The 21283-nt window shown below is 41.7% G+C and overlaps 2 protein-coding genes across 7 annotated transcripts; one reads left to right on the forward strand and one right to left on the reverse strand.

Annotated features, from left to right (window-relative positions):
- Positions 1–293: 293 nt before the first annotated feature.
- Positions 294–11189, reverse strand: strada (STE20 related adaptor alpha). 4 transcript variants are annotated; one of them, XM_037792839.1, is made up of 14 exons: positions 11028–11189; positions 8611–8676; positions 8067–8124; positions 6910–6938; positions 4642–4744; positions 3521–3642; positions 3196–3304; positions 2945–3068; positions 2190–2361; positions 1885–1989; positions 1521–1774; positions 1391–1433; positions 1099–1268; positions 294–846 (listed from the first exon to the last, which is right to left on the reverse strand). In XM_037792839.1, exons 2-13 carry the CDS (start codon positions 8620–8622, stop codon positions 1113–1115), a joined length of 1287 nt encoding a protein of 428 aa, XP_037648767.1. In that variant the 5' UTR covers positions 8623–8676; positions 11028–11189; the 3' UTR covers positions 294–846; positions 1099–1112. The 4 variants fall into 4 exon arrangements, with proteins under 4 accessions (XP_037648767.1, XP_037648766.1, XP_037648769.1 ...); XM_037792838.1 differs by having other exon boundaries at positions 294–1268; XM_037792841.1 differs by lacking the exon at positions 6910–6938 and having other exon boundaries at positions 294–1268; positions 11028–11141.
- A 670-nt stretch (positions 11190–11859) lies between these two features.
- On the forward strand, positions 11860–20994 carry ddx42 (DEAD (Asp-Glu-Ala-Asp) box helicase 42). Of its 3 annotated transcripts, XM_037792054.1 has the most exons (20): positions 11860–11982; positions 13350–13431; positions 14209–14424; positions 14553–14703; positions 14795–14856; positions 15260–15296; positions 15665–15817; positions 15923–16027; positions 16253–16372; positions 16487–16663; positions 16774–16902; positions 16993–17092; positions 17176–17223; positions 17316–17413; positions 17821–18097; positions 18205–18431; positions 18533–18643; positions 18832–18942; positions 19410–20122; positions 20169–20994. In XM_037792054.1, exons 2-20 carry the CDS (start codon positions 13412–13414, stop codon positions 20290–20292), a joined length of 2979 nt encoding a protein of 992 aa, XP_037647982.1. In that variant the 5' UTR covers positions 11860–11982; positions 13350–13411; the 3' UTR covers positions 20293–20994. The 3 variants fall into 3 exon arrangements, with proteins under 3 accessions (XP_037647982.1, XP_037647984.1, XP_037647985.1); XM_037792056.1 differs by lacking the exon at positions 13350–13431 and having other exon boundaries at positions 11883–11982; XM_037792057.1 differs by lacking the exons at positions 11860–11982; positions 13350–13431; positions 14209–14424; positions 15260–15296 and having other exon boundaries at positions 14644–14703.
- The last annotated feature ends 289 nt before the right edge of the window (positions 20995–21283 follow it).

The following is a 21283-nucleotide window of genomic DNA, read 5'->3' on the forward strand; positions in this document are numbered from 1 at the left end:
TCTTCTTTCAATGAAGAAATACTCTCCAGTTCTGATATAACTGATGCTATTGCAGCGTCTACGCTAACCTCTTCAGAAGCCGCCATTGTTGTTTAGAACGAACAGTCGCCTCTCCATGTCGTCTCACACACGTTAACCAAGCGCAGCTGCCAGTACCTCCTGACAGGACGCTGATTGGTCCGTGCTCTGGCTTGCCGGACACAAACGCATTACTTGAAGCCAGACGAGATGGATTTTCATGTGATATGTGATCCCGCGATTCTTGCGTGATCTTGTGACATCGAATTAAAACATTAAAGTGAACAACGTTTATTGTTAAAAGTCAAGTTTGACATTTGCAACACTTTGCCCTCACTTTCAAACGTTCATGCAGACAAAACGAGCACCAATGTAACGTTCTGACATAAGTAACAGCACACCCAGAGTAAGTTCAAGGAAATACATACTTCTATGCTCTGAAGGTTAAAACTAAACAGATGCTATGCTTAACCCTGTGCAACAAAAGTGATGTGTAAAGCATGGGATGTGGTTTACACTGTAACACAAGCAGAGAGCTAAGAAATGCACGTACATGCTGTTCATTTAGTTGACTCATCCGGTGTCCAGAGGGCTGAGTGAGCTGTGAGAACCGGTGTGGACCCTTATGGTCGTCTCACTGAGCAGATGGGCCACATCAAGCGGCCATGTTCAGGGAGGTAGAGTGTCCCCTCTGAATATTTAGTAGCAGCTTCCCACTGATCCATTTAATGAGAATCTTTAGGTTACATCTACATCCATAGATCCTCCTCTGAGAGGAGTCCTGTTGTGTTTTGGCTCCAGGGGGGGGTTGTAATGTGTGAGTGAAATCTGTAAACGTTTGGGGGTGAAATCGAGAGAGAGAGAAAGAGAGGCCATCAGTGCAGTGCAAGAATCTTCATATGTAGAGAACAAAAGCGCATCAGAGATCAAAAAGAGGCAAGATGGCTGCTGGCTTTTAACCTCTGTCTGAGAACAGCAACTCCGCTTAGTTTTAGATTTAAATTATTTACAAGGGGACCGTTACAAAAACAAATCTTGTCCAGTATGCTCAGAGAGTTTTCCATCAGAGCGTCTCCCCACCTCGTCCTCCACCGTCAGAAGTCCCAGTCGTCCACATCCAGGTGGCTGAGACCCGACTCCAGACTAGCCAGTCCGGAGTGAGAGTCCTGCCGCTGGGAGCTCTCAAAGCTGGTGATTGGCGACACGGGCCGCAACAGCTCAGGCAGCGCCTCTGAGGGCCGGCGTTTGATCTGAGAGGGCGAAAAAAAATAACATTTGGTGAACAATCTTTACTTTTTCAATGTCACCATACAGTAAATGTTAAAAACAAATGCCTCTCTGTATTGTAACGCCACAAAGTTTCCACACACACCTGTTTGAAGAAGGGATGGCCTACGAGAGTGGTGGCCGACGGTCTGAAAATGTAAACAGAGGGAAAATAATTAGTGTCTTGAACATATCCTATACAATATTTAAGCATGTAGGAAGAGAGAGAGGTCAACCTCTTTTCCGGGTCTCGCTGTAGACACAGCTCAACAAAGGCGTGGAAGTGCGAGGAGAACGTCCGGTTGTAGGGGTGTCCTCCTGATGAGGACGAGGGCTCTCCGTTGGAGTGGCGAACACTGCCGGCTCCTGGACCCTCGCAGATGCCAGAGTCAGCCCCAGAGCGAGACGGTTTCATTGACAGCTCCTCTGGGGGGATAGTGGTGGTGTCCAGTAGACACGGCACCGTCCCGTTTAGCTTCTCCAGCAGCATCTGTGGAAGTGAAGTGGATATGGAGAGTGTTAGTTCACCTACCCTTTGATTTCAGGAAAACAGCTTAAGCTTAACCTTAAGAGGTAGGGAGTTGCTAGGGATCTTCTTACCTGTGTAGCTGGCATGTCTTTGAAGGGCACGTGTCCATTGGCCAGTTCACAGGCTGTGATGCCGAGGCTGTAGATGTCTGACCGCGAGTCGTAGCCCTCCAGGTTCTGAGAAAAAAAACATTCACATATGACATTCACTTCATTTTACGTCTACTTCCTATTTAACTCTGCTGCTAAATGCAGCATGGAGCGCTTGAACTTCGGCTGCAGAACAGCATTTCCAAAAACTTGTGGACCAGAGGCAGAGATAGCATTATCACAGTATTATGTTCCACGCTTGATTGCGGAGGAATGCAGTACTGTACCTGCTGCAGCACCTCAGGGCTGAGCCAGGGCAGCACCTTGACGCTGTACTGGGGGAAGTCGTGGACAACTTTGGCCCTCTGGCCGTGACGGATGAGACTGAAGATGCTCCGTAGACCTGACATGCACACCTGTCCGTCGGCTGAGATCAACACGTGGCTGGCCTTCACACTCCTACACAAAACCAAAGACAGTTAAGACACAGAATTACACATATTTACAAGCAGAGTGGCTTGTCGGTTTATCAATATTGTCAATTTATTGAAAACCAATGTAAGTTTAAGTCCAGAAAATAGCACAAAAAAGAAATAATGAGCAGCATATTGTGTAAGACAGAGATACTAGCTTGTCTCCAATTGTGGCATAATAACTCCTGACTCCTTCCCCAACCAGTTAGTCCTGTCAGTGACCAAGTAAGACTACAATGGTGATGCTTTTTTATTTAGATTCCTGATAACTGTTTGAATTTGTTTGTTGCTTTTAATGTTTTAGGTCAAAGTTGACCAGAGACACTTTTCCAGTATCACCTGGGAGGATCTTATGCAACAGACCTCCACCCTCCACTAAACCTAATACAAATCATTAGTTTGTCTTTCAGTGGAGTGTTTTAGTTTCCCGTGATGGCGTACATACTGTGTTAAACAATTCCAGGAAAAGCATTTAATATTTATTGAACGGTTACCAAATATTTAGTTTCATTTTGATTAAAAAAGAATCAAAATCAAATACTCAAACCGAATGTGGAAGTGCATCTTACCGGTGCACATATCCCATGTGGTGGATGTACTCAAGAGCTCTGAGCATGCCCAGCAAAATGTATGCGATGGTCAGCTCAGCCATACCGTCAGCGAAATGTGTGCAGATCAGATCTCTCGCCGACCCTGAAAGGCCATCAAACACAGGCAACCGTGATGAGAAAGCTGTCCTCTGTTAGTGCAGGCTACTTCTCAAATCATATTTATTATTATGTATTATAAAATACATTGACAGTTAAATTGTATTTCTTACCATAAGCCATGAAGGGGGTGATGACCCACAGTTCATTCTCAGCTATAAAGACGCTCTTGTAGGGCACAATACTGTGGTGGTGAAACAACTTTGACACATGTAGTTCGCCCTGGGAGGCAGAGAAAAGGAGATTACATCTTATTATGTCAAGGCGACAGGCAGAGAGGAAAAGATGATTCTGAATCTAATTACGCATAAGAGGCTGAGACAGGAAAGTTAATGAGAACACTGACACAAGGGTTACATAAGTACTCCCATTGCAGCAGTGAGATAAAAGACTACGGGGGAGCTAAGTCGCTGCAGAGTGATGGGATCGAGTGCAGACCTGCAGGTAGGTAACCATGTCATTAGTGCACGGCTCCAAGTCGATCCGTCGGATGGCTACGTGCTCCCCAGTGGGTCTGTATCGAGCCAGGTTCACTGTCATCAAGTCGTCCAAGCCCCGGCCTGAAACACAGACTCATTTTAAAGAAACGATTCATGTCATTGTTACACGAGTATCCTCCAGTCTTTGGTTTTTGAGTATTTATGGTATAAAGATACCAAACAAATGCATAGTTTGGCAATAGTGCTGTTTAGCTATAGTCCAAAAACTACATTGCAAAGTGAAAGAATAACATTTTTACCATTTGGAGAACATTGACTAAAAATCCAACATGTTTAGAATACATTGAGTTCTTAATTTTTTTATATAATGATGCAGAGGATTCATTTGATAAAAAAAAATATGTCACAAAAGGTCAATACACCTTCTAATGGCTTACTGCTATTAAAAAACTGAATGTAACTGTGTGTCTAAAAATAAATACACGCAAAGGCTGTCAACTAATATTCTAAATTTGATTTGATTATGAAAATTAATATTAGATTGTGAAAAAAGAAAACAGCACTACAGCGGCAGTCTTCCTCGCTCGCACTGAATGCAGCACATGACGGGAGTCACACAAAGTCACTTTCATTGATTGAAAATGAAATGTAACGTTAGGTCAAACTGAACGATGAATAATTCAACCGTAATGATGGAGAGTGACACCGTGTCCTAACAGCAAGCAATCGTCATGTAAACGAACCACGTACCCACCAGCTGTGCCCTCAACATCAGACACAGACGTAACCACTTAAAAGATGGGTGAGTAGTACTTGCTATCTTCCGGCATTTGCACATTTTAAAACAGATAAAACATGTTTAACATTGTGATATTTACTAGAAATGACTTTCAGGTGATCTCCCTCCAGCCAGCTGCCTCCTTATTTAGGTTTTTGTAGTGAAATGAGGAGGTGTCGTATAGATAACACTTAGGACGCCATGCCATTGACATAATGCCCCAAAATAGATATTTAAATAATCAAACCTATGCGTTCTTTTAGAGAAAAAATATTCTAATGTCATTTTTCGCAACTCTACTACACGCAGCCGCACCCAGGTGTGTGTTTGCCTTTACATACCGATAACGGTGAGGAGCTCGTAGGAGCTGCTGTCGGGGAGGAAGCTGCCCATGGTGTCCCGACGTGGGAGGGAGGTCAGACTCTCCTGGCTCTCCTCATGGGCCTGGAGGTATAAAGGGGAGGAAACAGAGCGACTGAAGACGGCCGGTGACACTTGACTTCACTTGCTGCTACAGTGCAGGATTGTGTTAAAGAGCTTGTGAGTGACTACCGGGGTTGGTCATACACTACCGTTCAAAAGTTTGGAATCACCTGCCATGAAAGGTTGATTTGGTCCAGTCACATGGCTGAGAGGACTACTCTGTATGTTTGAATGGTCTTTGATGCTTTTAGGTCATGCAACGTTTCAACCAGACTGAGAAAGGGCAGAAAGAGACAAAGATCCCTCTGAGCAACAGCTCAATAAGAAGTTACCAGTCATTTGTAAAAGAAACTGGAAGCTGAGCATCAAAATGTGTGAAGATTTAAATAGAAACAGGCTCCTGTTTCAGTGTCAGCTGCACAATAATGCAGCCTAAAACAAGCTGGAATTAACAGTCAATATGGTGTTTTAGCAAAGCTCTTCTTCAAACTTCACAATAGAAATAGAAGGTTAATCTAGTGGGATTCGCAGCACTATTGGAATATCAGCTGAACATACTATAGACTGAGAAATCACAGTTTAAACCTCTTCAATGTAACCACTGAGTAGGCTGCAGAGGACCGAAAGAAAAGATATTTAGAGCCTAATTGGACCGATGTGGTTCAATAATAATCCGAGGGTCATTTACGTTTTTCTGGCCTGAAAAACAAATTAAAAATCAAATTTACAACAGTATTCTTCCCTGTCATGCAACACTGTGGGGACATCGACTAAATGGAAGTTTCAATTATTCAAATCTTCTTCTTTTGGGGCCAACACTATAACAGCTGATTCCAAACTTTTGAATGGTAGTCTATGTGTGACACCAGACGACAGGCTCAGGTGTGTTATCAACGTGTGTTAGCGTGACCCCTGGCACAAGCCAAAGAAAAAAAAAAAACAGAAATTGGAAGACATTAGTAACATACGGTATACTAGCACTCAAACCAGCGGAAAAATATTTAGTGAATACAAGTGTCTACTGCAGCTCTAGTAATTACAACATATTCCAAAACCAGAGATGCACTCAATATAAAACTGTGTGTGTTGTTTTTATGGCAAAAGACACGATTTATCAGTATTTGTGAAACAATAATTGCAGATGAACTACTGCTTCTATAACAATATCATAAACAGAATAGCAAAAACAGAATCACAAAGTGTAGAAAATGTTTTAGACATGTGCATCGCGAACACATGTAGATACATGTTAATATTCTCGGCAGTGAGGACTCCTGAATTCCATCAATTTATCGCCTTTCAAATGATGGAAATGGACAGATTGCAGTAGCAAGCTGTGGAGGCAAATGATGGCAAGCTGTATGAATATTTGGACCGTTTCCATGGTGACCAGAATGAAGACGCACATTCAAAATTAGAATAGTACAGCTCCTTTAAGCTTAATTGTGTCCTACGTGGCCGGAAGTGGCTTTAAAATCAAGTTCGGAGACACGCACACCACCTCACAAGATAAAACCAAAAGTAGTTCTCTGGACGTGAAGCCAAACGAGGGCTTTTGCCACACATAAACTTTACACAGACGGCGAAGCCAAACATGCCGTGGCAGCCGCCAGCTAAGGGAACATCTGTAAACGTTGATCTAATCACGTGGGTTGCTGTACAAACTGCCATCGTGATCAGATCCAGAAGGGGTCGCCATGCATCGCTAAAGCTGAACACATGGAACTCCATCCATCTACAGCCCGCGAAGACACACAGCGGCTGACAACAAAAGTGTGACACCATCAGTTCACCATCAACTCAACTACAGGCCGTCAGCACGGACAGGCCGTGTCAAAACACTCACAAAACACAAAATTAGACTCTTAGTGAGGTGACAAAAAGACACCAAAATCCAAAACAGTGCAGTTACCTGGAGCACAGAGCACAGACAGGACTATTTAGATTATTTATTCTCTTTCTATTCCCCAACAGAAGCACTGGTGAGTGAGGTGACCTTCTGAGCTATGAGCATGTACAGCGTGTGTCATGAACTCCACACTCATGCATACATAAATGTGCAAAGCTTCAGTGGGGGGTTGTGAATTCTTCTACATATAAATCTGTGTGCGCACATACACTTGCATGCACGCACATACACACAAAGGGCAAATGGGGGATGATGATGACAGGAGTACCACACTTACTTTCCTGTGAGAGAGTCCCTGAGCTTGCTCTGGGGTAGAAAAACCACATCAATGACATAAAGACATGTACAAACACAAAACAAGAGAAGGTTCTGTGTTTAGAGCAGCTCTTGAACTGGGAAGTGCAGCATCTGGCAGCAGGGAGTTTGCAGCAGGCTGCAGAGTTTGATAGACGACCGTCGCTGGTTTCACTATCAGGATTAGTCTGGACCAGCAGCTTTGTCTTTCAGGTGACCAGCAAAGTGACGCATCATTATCAATACAGACGGTTTTCATGAGAACTTGTGGGAATATGATTTAACTGAAAAAATTATTCTCACCAAAGCAAATGATACAAATGAAAAACAATCTAGCTAAACCCTGCAGGCTCTTCCCAGATATTATGTAAGTCAATGGGAATACAGCACAGCCAAAACAGAAATGATCAAACATGCAACATTAAGCAATGATCTGCCAGCAAGAAAATGAAAATGAGGGAAAGCTTGTAAAGAAATAAAGCACCCCAGAACCTTTCCATAATACGCAAAAGCTTCACTAATGTACCACAAATGAGACAGATTATTAATGAGGAGAAATATGGCATTTAAGATAAGATAAGAAGATTAACAAACTAATAATAAACAACCACAAACATGATATCTTTAAGCTTACGGCTTCATATTGAATTTGCAACTCACAAACTACAGTCCTGAAAATGACCCTTTCACTTCTATATTTCTTATCAAAACCATATGTGATCTAGGGCAGCAGTTTTCAAAGTGGGGTCTGGGGACCCCCCGAGGGTCCTGAGGGGGTTTTTGGGGGGTCCCCAGACCAAGACCATCAAAAACAAGTATGCAACCTTTTCACACGAAGGATAAACACATTCACAAGAAGCATTACATAAAATGGCACAGACTTTTTATGTGACAAGCCCACATGAGACATTAATTAAAGAGTGATTTTGTTTGTGCCATCCTCTGATAAATTATTGTAGCAAACAGAAAGAATGAGGCAGTAACGCTGAAGACAGATAAAGGATGACTGACACTTAGAGCAAAGCTTCAACTACAGCAGAAAGTTGTTTTCTGTTTGTGCTCATACAGGGTCTAATGTGTAAGCAGTGGTTTGGGAATGTTGAACCATTTTGTTGTATCTTGGTATGCCTTGGACCTCACCTCCAAACAACTCCAAATCCCGCAGGCTCTCCACACTCAGTTTCTCAGATACCCAACGCTGACAGACACAGAGGGTTAGTAACAGACATGGAGAGAAGAGAGAAAAGGCAAGCAAGAATAAGGAAACATTCAACAGAAACATGAACACATTCAAAGCTGTTGAATACAGATGATTCATGCTGACTTCCTAATTTGCAGCTGTAAACATTTTCTGTATCTTGTGTGAAAGAGGAAGTTATAGAAAGCTCAATTAAAAAAAAAAAGCCTAGCAATTTCCTTTCTTGTCTGTAAGCAGTGTTGCGTGAATAGGAAAACTGGTCTCTGTAAGAACTTTATAAAGATAACTGTATGTTATTGTCTTGTCATGATAACAATAGTGTCTGCTGTAGGCAATGAAAGCTGAAAGAATAGATGTGATCATAGTCAGAGGCGATTTCCCTTATAGGGAATAAGCTTCAACGGAAATATCGATTAAAAATATGCAAGTACTGTAGATTTAATCCTAGTCAAAGATTAAAATAGGAGGTAGTTGGCAAATACTTACAAGAAAAGACATGGATCCTCTTGAGTGTGTTACATATGAAATGCTGAAAACCCGTCCAGGGAATACCTGTGAAGACAAGTGAAGACAAGTGAAGACAAGTGAGAAAACTGAAGTTTGGTTGATCTATCATGCTCATCTTTTGCATTTGATTTGATGTGATTTCCCTTTATTGTTAGAATATTTACAGTATATGCATCCCAAGGCGTACACTGTTTCACATACATACATAATAAAACACAACATTAAACCAAACAATACAAATACTACAAGCATATATTACATAAGTAGCTGCAGTGTAATCAATATAATCACTCACTTCCACATTCAATGCTTAGTCTACAGAGGCACACTGAGGCCTACTTACTGTAGAACCTAATTTGTGATATAACAACAACAAAAGAGTCCTGCAGTCTGTTTAATCGAGCCTGTGGTACTATAAATCTTCTGATTATTGGCAAAAGCAGATATATTTTGAATAAAATGTTCGAGGGAGAAGATTCTTTTAGTATACACAGCTTGAAAACTTGACAAGCGTTTGACCGACAGTTTTCGAGCAACACAGTTTAGCCAGTCTAGATTTAAGCTGAACAGAGAGACTGTGTGTGAATATATAACAGATAATAACAGAGCGAGAGGTAGTAATAAGGTATATCTTCTTTCCTTCCTTCTTTAACTAAATGTACTCTATTTGTAAGAAATAAATGGTACCACTGAATCAGATGAGGATTGCCCTTTTAGTTGAATCATCTGACAGTCATTATCATTACTATGGTTTAGGATGATATCATAGAATAAATATACTATGGCGAAAAATAGCACACATCTGTAGAACATAAATAATATTTGAAAGTTTAAGTGATACTCAGTGAAATGACTTGGTGTTTTGGCTCATAAGCAAACATTTTAATTTGTCTTGATTCAAGATTCAAGAGTTTTATTTGCCATTTGCACCTATAACTAAGTACATTGGAATTGTGAGCAGTTTACACCGAGTCAGCTTTAAGAAAAGAAAAAATGTAGAAAAGGCACAAGGTAATTACATTACAAAATAAGTAGCACATTCAACTCAACACAATAAATAAATACATTATTAAAATATAAAACGCCCTCAGTGTAGTCAATAAATAAACTAAACTACCCTCTGCATAGGAACGATACCCCCAGAATACAAATATACAGTATATATATATGCTCCGTGACCATGTTAAAAAAACTTGTAGCTCTCATAAAAATATTAAAAAAAAGAAATAATTAATATATTTCAGACAATTACACAGTGGAAGGCAGCATATTGCACACCATTTCAGTCCATTCAGTTCAGGTGTATTGTGTGTCAATAATGGTATGGAGGTGAGGTATGGGGTATTTGTGTACCTCTTTAATGTCCTTTGCCACCAGTTTTATTGTAGCTGGGAATAATAATAATAATAATAATAATAATAATAATAATAATAATAATAATCTAGATTAATAAACAGTTTTATTGTAGCTGGGAATAATAATAATAATCTAGATTAATAAACAGTCTTATTGTAGCTGTGAATAATAATAATAATAATAATCTAGATTAATAAACAGTTTTATTGTAGCTGGGAATAATAATAATAATAATAATGTAGATTAATAAACAGTCTTATTTCAACTGGGAATAATAATAATAATAATAATCTAGATTAATAAACAGTTTTATTGTAGCTGGGAATAATAAGAATAAGAATAAGAATAATCTAGATTGACAAACAGTTTTATTATAGCTGGGAAGAATAATAATAATCTAGATTAATAAACAGTCTTATTGTAGCTGGGAAGAATAATAATAATCTTAATTTAATAAACAGTCTTATTGTAGCTGGGAAGAATAATAATAATCTAGATTAATAGACAGTTTTATTGTAGCTGGGAAGAATAACAATAATCTAGATTAATAGACAGTTTTATTGTAGCTGGGAAGAGCCTGCTCTGAGAGTGGAGATGCTCTCTGGCCTGTGGTGCCTCAGGTTGTGTCCTGATTCCCTCAAATGCATGTTATGCATATCATTTATTACTTATTAAAGTGATTATTAAACCTTGTAATATCAAAGTAAAGTCCAGCAGACAGATGATCTCTCAGTAGTTTAGTGCTGGCTTTGAGTGATGATATCTTTATTCGTGCAGAGGCTGAAACCAATCAACATTCACGGTTTAAAATATGTAGTTATAATGCAAATACATAGATGCTGACTTCCAACGACAGTAAACGAAGTAATCTGGACAGACCGAGCAGAAACAACTCACTGATGTGGAGCAGATTAGTCAAAGCAGAGCTCAGTTCTTGCTAATGGAGACCAGCAAGCTAGCAATAATAAATCACCGTTATCTAAACGTTACCTTATTTTAGCAACAAGAAATGGCATTATTTTAATGTATTAATAACTTACCTTTATGGTTGTTTAGAACAAGCAATGCCTGGCTGAAGGAAATATGATTTTAGGATAACTTATTCAGCTAGCCATCCTCTACTCTGCAGCTCCAGCGGGCTGTTTTTGGCAGCTTCTCCTGCTAGTGATGTGTTGGTCGCGAACGAGCCGGTTCAAAGAGCCGGCTCTTTTAAGTGAACGATTGCGGTGCGCTGCGTTGCGATGCGGCGGGTTGCGGTGCGCTGGGTTGCGGTGCGCTGGCTTGCGATGTGGTGGGTTGCGATACGTTGCGGTGAGGTGAGATGGGTTGCGATGCGGTGCGGTGGGTTGAGGTGCGGTGGTTTGCGTTGTTGTGCGTTGCGGTGGGTTGCGGTGCGGTGGGTTGCGGTATGGTGCGTTGCGGCTGCGGTGTGGTTGCGGTGCGTTGCGCTACAGTGGGTTGCGATGCGTTATGGTGGGTTGGTGTGCTGTGGTTTGCGATGTTGTGTGGTGCGGTGGGTTGCGATGCGATGCGGTGCATTGCGGTTGCGTTGCGTTGCGTTGCGTTGCGTTGCGTTGCGCTGCGGTGAGCTGCAGTGTGGTGCATTGCACGAATAGCAGACAAGATGAGTGACAGTCAAAATTATGGTATTCTGTAAATTATAAGGTTTAGTATAATTATATTTAATAATTTAAGTGATAAATGTGCACACATATTAATTACAGGTCAAAACAGCTAAAGCTAAATTTGGCTGAATTATAAAAAGGCAGAAGTGGTAAAACGAAGAGCCGTTTGGGAAGCCGAAAGAGCCGGCTCTTCTTGGTGAGCTAAGCCAAATGATCTGGCTCACTAAAAAGAGCCTAAATTCCCATCACTAGTTCACTGCGTCGTCGTCGCGCACTATCGAAGTCAGAAACTCCGCGCGCACAGATGACGTACGGCACCACTTGGTTCTACTGGAAACACTGGCGCTTTCTACTGGCATCAGATAAACAGGTAAATACGCACATGTTAGCCACTGTTACAAAGTTATTCATGCATTCAGTCACTGAATAATGTTCTTGTATACTGAGCAGGGGTTGTGAAATGTGGTCTAACTACAACATATTCACGGTGTGTCGACCTTTAGCAGCGCACACCCCCATTATCGGCCTCACTCTGCGGCCTTGAGCTAACGCGAAACGTTATGTTTGTTATTGTTAGCTAGATAATGGCCAATATTATGTTGTTACTTGATACTGTGATATATATGTAACCGCCCTGAGCCAGCAGCTGAATCCTAAATGCTTTTGTACCGTCGTGTTATTAGCAAATAGCTAGTTAGCTTTCTGTCAACGCGGTCTACGTCAAATGTCCCTGATTTATGTGTTATTGTGTTTTTTTGGGTACCTACATGGATATGAATGTAAAATGTCTTATGATTTGATAGTAGCTTATATATTGCAACATTCGGCTTATGTTTAACCTGCACAGCTACGTAGTGTCATTTGCTTTTTCTTACCAAAGCAAATAATACAAATGAAAAACAATCTAACTATCTGCCCAGATATTATGTAAGTCAATGGGAATACAGCACAGCCAAAACAGAAATGATACACTTGAACAAACATGCATCATTAAGCAATGATCTGCCAGCAAGAAAATGAAAATGAGGCAAAGCTTGCAAAGAAATAAAGCACCCCAGAACCTTTCTATAATATGCAAAAGCTTCAATAATGTACCACAAGTTAGACAGATTATTAATGAGGAGACATATGGCATTTAAGATAAGATAAGATTAACAAACCAATAATAAACAACCACAAACATGATATATTTAAGCTTAAAGACGCCTGGAAAGTGCTTCATATTGAATTTGCAACTCACAAACTATGTTCACTTCTATATTTCTTATCAAGACCATATGTGATCTAGGGCAGTGGTTTTCAAAGTGGGGTCTGGGGACCCCCCGGGGGTCCTGAGGGGGTTTCATGGGGTCCCCAGACCAAGACCATCAAAAACAAGTATGCAACCTTTTCACACGAAGGATAAACACATTCACAAGAAGCATTAAATATAATGGCACAGACTTTTTATGTGACAAGCCCACATGAGACATTAATTAAAGAGTGATTTTGTTTGTGCTGTCCTCTTATAAATTATTGTAGCAAACAGAAAGAATGAGGCAGTTACGCTGAAGACAGATAAAGGATGACTGACACTTAGAGCAAAGCTTCAACTACAGCAGAAAGTTGTTTTCTGTTTATGCTCATACAGGGTCTAATGTGTAAGCAGTGGTTTGGGAATGTTTTGTTTGTTTTGTTCATTTTGTTGTATCTTGGTATGCCTTGGACCTCACCTCCAAATAACTCCAAATCCCACAGGCTCTCCACACTCAGTTTCTCAGGTACCCAACGCTGACAGACACAGAGTGTTAGTAACAGACATGGACAGAAGAGAGAAAAGGCAAGCAAGAATTTTTTTGTATTATTCTGCTTTTTTGGCGTACCACCCTGGATATGAATGAAAATGTATTGATGATTTGATGGTAGCTTATATATTGCAACATTCGGCTTATGTTTAACCTGCACAGCTACATAGGTTAGTGATGTTTAGCTATGCAAACATCATGTTGTTTAGTTTATTTGTTTATTTGTTTTGCACAATTTAAGACTATACAACATAACAAAAAAATAAATGAATAATATAAAGTGCAGGAAGAAGCAAAAAACCCCACTGGGCTTATCTGAAGCCTCCACCTAGAGACAAGATTAATATACAGAAATAATATGACTACATAATTGTGATAACAAACAATTGCAGCAATAGTTATTGCTGGTCTTACATGTTGCTTCGATGGAGGAAGTACAAGAGGAAGTCCCCATCAATAAAAGTATGCAACAGGTTATTCTGCTGATTTTGAAAAGCAACTAAATGAAAGCAAAACAGCAAAGTGAATGTCAGTCAGTGCTACTCATTTACTACTTGGCCTTATGACTAATAATCGCTCTTGTTTATAGTGAAACTGTCATCGTCCACCAAAATACACCTGCTATTTTGAGATACGTCTAGCTGTGGGAGACTAGCTGTAGAGAGGTTTCCATGATTCACCGCTGAGTCACATTCTATTGGGTTTATCTTCAATAAAGAACCAAGGCAGACCAATCAATGCCACATTTTCCAAACAAGATTTGGTGCAATAACAGAGGGATCTTAAAAAGGCTTGTTTGTTTGTTTTCACAGCACAAACATGAACTGGAACAAAGGTGGTCCGGGTGTGAAGCGAGGGTTTGGATTTGGAGGATTTTCCCTCGCAGGGAAAAAAGAGGAACCTAGCCTTCCTCAGAAATCGCACACATCATTTGGACCCCCAGGATCAAGTGGATATGGGAAGGGCCAGCAGCTCCCGTCGTTCTACAAAATAGGGACAAAAAGAGCTAATTTTGATGAGGAAAATGCGTGAGTATGACATCTCTCCCATACACATGTACCCTTATACAAATGTTCAATTCAACCCCTTATCAGTATATAATGTGATTTGTGGTATTGAATAATTAAAATATACATCTTTGTCATTTGTCAACAAGGTATTTTGAAGATGATGAAGAGGAGTCCGGCAGCAATGTGGATCTGCCGTACATCCCAGCTGAGAACTCGCCCACAAGGCAGCAGATGCAGTCTGGTGGTGGGTCAGACAGTGAAGATGACCCACTGGATGCCTTCATGGCAGAGGTTGAGGTGAGAAGAGAATTACAGTTCTTGACATATGCTTCCAAATGCTTAATCTGCTGTATTCTCTAGCAAATCTTGTTTTTTTCTTCTTCTCCAGAACCAAGCAGCTAAAGACATGAGGAAACTAGAGGAAAAGGAAAAAGAGAAAAAGTCAGCCAAGTAAGACTCAAATGTGCTTTGATTTTTAGTCACTTCTGATGTCCTTATGTAGGTGCTTGAATTGAAATTTGACCACAAGGAGAAAAAAAAAAGGATCGCCCACATGAATTAATATTTTGTGAGCGAAAGTATAAGCCCCCTAATTTGAGATAATAATACTGTTAATTTGTATGTAACTCCTGCACTTTTCACTGTCTAAACTACCAATAGCAATTTAGCTTTATGCAGAAATTACTGTATAGATTACTGGCACAAAGCATGTCACATCCAGCAATGTTTTTGCTGGCTTGATAATAGATATCATCAGGTAAGCACACACCTTAGTCACAATGGGATGTGGGCTGTCTTGGGTGTATGAACGAGCCGCAGGGAAGTTTTTTTTTTTCTCCGCTTGTCATTTCAGGGGTATTCGTGATGACATTGAAGAGGAAGATGAACAAGTGAGTGAGCCCTCCAAAGTTCTTCATCCACTACATCGTTGATCAGAGACCGAACATCCCCTAAATCTACCCACTCTAATGTTATAAAGCCCCCTGCCTTCCCCTCTGTCTGACCATGCAGGTTGCATTTAGGATTATTATGATGGAGTTGTTTTTCTTCTGTATAATATTCTTGTTGGTTAGAAAGTGTGAAAAAGCATGTTTAATTTTTGATTTATGCCAGCAAGTCACCAAATAATTGAATAGTTAATTTGTGCTTCTGTTGAGCTGAATGTCTCCTCGGGTATTTTTCAGTTACTGGTACCTGGATGCTGTGGTAAGCAGCACACCGGCTCAGTTTTTCACATGAAACGCTGTGCTCTCTGCAGGAAGCCTACTTCCGCTACATGGCAGAGAATCCCACAGCCGGGCTGACCCTAGAGGAAGAGGATGAAAACATTGACTATGACAGTGACGGGAACCCAATCGCCCCTACCACCAAGAAAATCATCTTGCCGCTTCCTCCCATTGACCACTCTGAGGTACAGTTGACACTACTGATTGAGCACTATGTATCAACATTTTATGTCTTTAACGTGTGTCATATGAATGATTTTGTTGTGATTCTTTTGTCTTTTTGCCAATAGATTGATTACCCGCCATTTGAGAAAAACTTCTACAATGAGCATGAAGAGCTCAGCTGCCTGAATGGAACTCAAGTGTTGGAGTTAAGGCACAAATTGAACTTAAGGGTAAGTCCAGGATACATGTACACAAGTATATAAATGTTATATAGCTGAAATGATACACATGTCATATTTGTTTTTTGCCCCAAACCAATTTTTAGCAGTATTTCTTGCAGTGGTGGCTATGTAAAAAACAATCTTTGGATACATGGTCCTTCATCATGTTGTTGTCATCATCATAATTGTTCTGAATGTGTTTGGATTTCTGCTTCTTTTTCTTGTCTTTCTCAGGTATCTGGTGCTGCCCCTCCAAAACCTTGTACTAGCTTTGCCCACTTCACCTTTGATGAGCAGCTAATGCACCAAATCCGCAAGTCTGAGTACACTCAGCCCACACCGATTCAGTGCCAGGTATAGTGCAAGTTTATCTCAACATTGTTTAATATATATATATATATATATATATTTTACTATTTCATGAACAACAAGAATCATTGTTGTTTTTGTTCTCAATCTGGGTTTTAGGGTGTGCCCATAGCTCTGTCTGGACGTGACATGATTGGTATTGCGAAAACTGGCAGTGGCAAAACTGCAGCTTTTATCTGGCCCATGCTGGTTCACATCATGGACCAAAAGGAGCTGGAGGCAGGAGAAGGGCCCATCGCCATCATTGTGTGTCCCACCAGAGAGCTTTGTCAGCAGGTGAGAAATGGGAAGGGACTGTTTGTGAATGGATAGAGGATATTTACTGTAGTATTAACAAAAAAACAAAAAAAAAGGAGTTACTTCACTAATATGTGTCACTTTGTCAGATCCATGCAGAATGTAAGCGTTTTGGGAAAGCCTACTCTTTGCGTTCTGTGGCGGTTTATGGAGGAGGCAGCATGTGGGAGCAGGCCAAAGCTCTGCAGGACGGAGCAGAGATCGTGGTGTGCACTCCGGTAAGAAGAGATGACCAACTAGAAGAAGAAAGTTCACACTCACACTGCTGCAACAAAAGAGAGATTTACTGTTTGTGTGTGTTTCCACAGGGTCGTCTGATTGACCACGTTAAGAAGAAGGCCACCTCCCTGCAGAGAGTGTCATACCTGGTGTTTGATGAGGCAGATCGCATGTTTGATATGGGCTTTGGTAGGTTGGCGTTATCAGTGCTTTAACAAAGATGTTTTAAACCTGTTTTGTGCACTGCAGCTTATTTCTCTTTTCCATTTCAGAATATCAGGTTAGATCTGTTGCTAGCCATGTCCGCCCAGACAGACAGAGTAAGTGGGGTTCCTTAAGTATCAAGACATTGTTTGACAAAGGCTTCATAGCGTATTTCTTTTAATTATTCTTAATATTATTTCCTTCACAGCCCTTCTGTTTAGTGCTACTTTCCGAAAGAAGATAGAAAGGCTGGCCAGAGACATCTTGGTAGATCCTATTCGTGTGGTGCAGGGAGACATCGGAGAGGTATGCAGCGTCACACGTTATCTGCAAATTACTTTTTTAGAGCTGTAGCTACACAAGGAGACACATTTTATCATTTATTCCTTTTTCAGTGTGCCTCAAAGTCCCAAAACACAAATTCAAGGCTACAAAATTAAAATTAAATTCAGTTACAGTACTCCTGAGTAAAAGTATCATTGGAAATTTTAAAACTTGTGTTTTACACTTAAGTGTGACTTGAAAAAGTTTTAGTCAGTGTTTAAAAGGCACAGATAATTCTGTCCTGGTTATTTATTTTAGAACTATTGTGGCAGCAAAAGTTGTTTGTTTTTAGGTGAACTGTATTTACACCTTCATTAAAATGTAATAAAATAAAATGCACGCTTTAACATGCAGATCCCATGTTTTAATGACCTTACTCCTCTGACCAGGCCAATGAGGATGTCACCCAGTTGGTGGAGATGCTGCACAACGGGACAGAAAAATGGGGCTGGCTGACCCGGCGGCTGGTCGAGTTCACAGCCTCCGGCTCGGTCCTCATCTTTGTCACCAAGAAGGCAAACTGTGAGGAACTGGCTACTAACCTGATCCAGGAGGGTTACAGCCTGGGCCTCCTGCACGGAGACATGGACCAGAGTGAGAGGAACAAGGTCATCAGTGACTTCAAGAAAAAGAATTTGCCTGTTCTGGTGGCCACTGATGTAGCTGGTGAGTACAAGAGGAGGTGGTGATGGAGATGGGAGAAGTTTTTCTACCACCCATAACCTTAACATATTTTAATATTTTCCTGCTTTTCCGTCTGCATTCCTCCCCAGCTCGTGGTCTGGACATCCCATCCATCCGCACGGTGGTGAACTACGACGTGGCACGAGACATCGACACGCACACACACAGGATTGGTCGAACTGGTCGTGCTGGAGAGAAGGGTGTCGCTTACACTCTCCTCACCAACAAAGACACGACATTCGCTGGTGACCTGGTGAGAAATCTAGAGGGAGCTAATCAATCCGTTACCAAAGAGCTGATGGATATAGCCATGCAGGTGAGATGGATAAGTCAAAGAATGAAGAAAAAAAAAAAGCTGTAGAGTAAATGTGTTGGATTTTAGTTTTTAACTTTCTGGTGTTCAAATTTTTTCCCCAGAATCCCTGGTTCAGGAAATCCAGATTCAAGGGTGGTAAAGGAAAGAAGATGAATATTGGCGGAGGTGGTCTTGGTTACAGAGAGAGACCGGGCCTGGGGGCGGAAAGTTCTGTGAGTTACTAATTACTACACACTAAATTCGCTTTTACTGTCATGTGGGTATCATTAGGGCAAACTTCGACCCTCTGACAGCATTAAATGTTCTATGATGGATGAGATATTGCTTTTAGATTGTGGAGATTTATGGCGATATTTGGAGAAAATTCAGAGAGATGTGACTAACTCTGTTGTTTTTGCAGGAACGCAGCGGCGGCAGCTTGTTGTCTTCCACTAGCAGCTTTGAAGGATACTCCAAACCCGCCGGCGGGGCGATGGGAGATCGCATGTCTGCGATGAAACAAGCCTTCCAGGTAGGAGCTCTTTCTCTTTTGCTTCACCACTCACTTCTCCCATATATACACACACACACACACACACACACACTCTAAGCACTCTACTCTTACAACAACTGGCTCTAGAGAGGGCCATTCATGTTTTTGCATTGGCCACCGTAGCTCTCCAACACGCTAGTTCAACGCTAGATACCGCCAGATCCTACACACTGTTCCTTTAAGACATCTAAATCTGTTGCCGTCACTCATAGAACAGGCTCTTAAAATGTTCAAACAGCACTGGCAGCGAGTGACTTTTCAAAAGCAGAAGTCTCAGCACCTGGCCAAGAAATGTGTTAGTCAAATGTACAGTGTATATAAATAAGCATACTATCACCACCCTGCAAAAATATTTTGGTAATTTTGTCATGAAGCAGTGAAATCCATGATTTCAAATTAAGGATTTGCAGCTGAGCTCTTCTTCTCAATGTCTCCTTCTCTTCTAGGCTCAGTATAAAAGCCACTTTGTGGCTGCGTCCAGCGGCCCTCCGAAGCTCAGCACTAAGTCTAACAGCTCGTCATGCTGGACCAGCGCCGGCAGCCTGAGCTCTGTGCCGACCGAGTCCGCCAACGGTTCAGAACGGTCCCAGAGCGCCACCTTGTCCATGTCCATGTCTGGCTTCACCAGTGCTGGCACCCTGAGCTCTGTGCCGCCCACCATTCAAACCAGTTCACAGCACAACTTCCCTCCGCCTGCACCTCCCCCACAGAGAGACATCCCACAAGAAAGACACGGGGAGGACCGCGGGCGCCACGACAGTTACCGCCACAGCGACAGGAGCGATCGACACGGCGGAGAGGATCGCTATGGGGAAAGGGATCGCCACGGGGATAGAGACCGGGACCGCCATGGGGACCGGGACCGCTACAGCAGCAGCAGCCGCCACAGCGATAGTCGTAATGGAGATGGAAGCAGGAGGGACAGAGAAGATCGGAGAAGTGAGAGGGACGGGGGAGACAGGGAGAGTGGGGAGGGGAGGAGCAGGGACGATCGGAGGAGTGAGAGGGACGGAGGAGACAGGGAGAGTGGGGAGGGGAGGAGCAGGGACGATCGGAGGAGTGAGAGGGACGGAGGAGACAGGGAGAGTGGGGAGGGAAGGAGCAGGGACGATCGGAGGAGTGAGAGGGACGGAGGAGACAGGGAGAGTGGCGAGGGAAGGAACAGGGACGATCGGAGGAGTGAGAAGGACGGAGGAGACAGGGAGGAGCAGGGATGATCGGAGGAGTGAGAGGGACGAGGGAGACAGGGGAGAGGGAAGGGACAGAGGAGATGATAGCTTTGCTGTCCCTGAACCACCAAAGCGTAGAAAGAGCAGGTGGGACAACTAAAGAAAAAATAAACACATCAATAGAATAATATGTGCAACCAACTGCTCCATGATGAGTCTGTTGTGTAGGCAGATAGCAGAGCATATCGGAGGCTGACAAGCACAAGATCGTAGGGGGGATTTTGTGGACTAATTGTCCTGTCAGGTTGATTAGGACCTCATGATTTGGTCAGAGCTCAACAGAGAGTGTCAGACAGATCAACACAAGCAGCTCAGCTGAGACAGTCACTGTACATATATCATCAAGACTGTTGTTGTTGTAAGTCAATAGGATCAAGCAATAGGACTGTAATGAATCCTGCTGTCAGTAAACAATTCAAAACTAGGATATGTTGGTTATTGTCTTGTTTCCTCTCACTGAGCTCCTAACATGCTTTTGTGCTTGCAAACCTGAAGCTTTATTGTTTTCTAATTCTTTGCCAACAGTGTTTTGTGTGTTTGCATTTTGTTAATTTACAAAGCTAACTCTAAAGCGCTCTGATGATTCACAGCCACACACACACACACACACAGTACATATTGAAACTATGTATAGCTCTTTTTGTGTCTTGTATTCAAGTTAGTGAAGTGCCTTTCTTTGGCATTTAGTCTGTGTATGCTGTTGAACTGTTTTTCAAGAAAGATGCATCTGTTTGTATTAGAGGAATTTCAAGTGTTCATTCACACGGGAAGGTTTTGATTAAAAAGAGTCCTTTGGCATCAACTTTTGTATCTGTTTTCTATCACAGTGAAACTACTGAGTCCCCTCCCAAAACCATTGGAACAGCGAGGCCAATTCCTTTATTTTTTTACTGTACACTGAAAACATTTGGGTTTGACATCAAAAGATGAATATGAGACAAGAGATCAGCATTTCAGCTTCTATTTCCAGGTTTTTATTAACATGCAGGTCTGTTAAAAAAAACTGGCCTCGCTGTTCCAATGGTTTTGGAGGGGACTTATATTTTATAGCATAGACTAGATTTGGAAAGAAATGTATTTATTTTGAAAGT

This window comes from Sebastes umbrosus, chromosome 14, assembly GCF_015220745.1.
Source record: "Sebastes umbrosus isolate fSebUmb1 chromosome 14, fSebUmb1.pri, whole genome shotgun sequence".
Classification (NCBI taxonomy): domain Eukaryota; kingdom Metazoa; phylum Chordata; class Actinopteri; order Perciformes; family Sebastidae; genus Sebastes; species Sebastes umbrosus.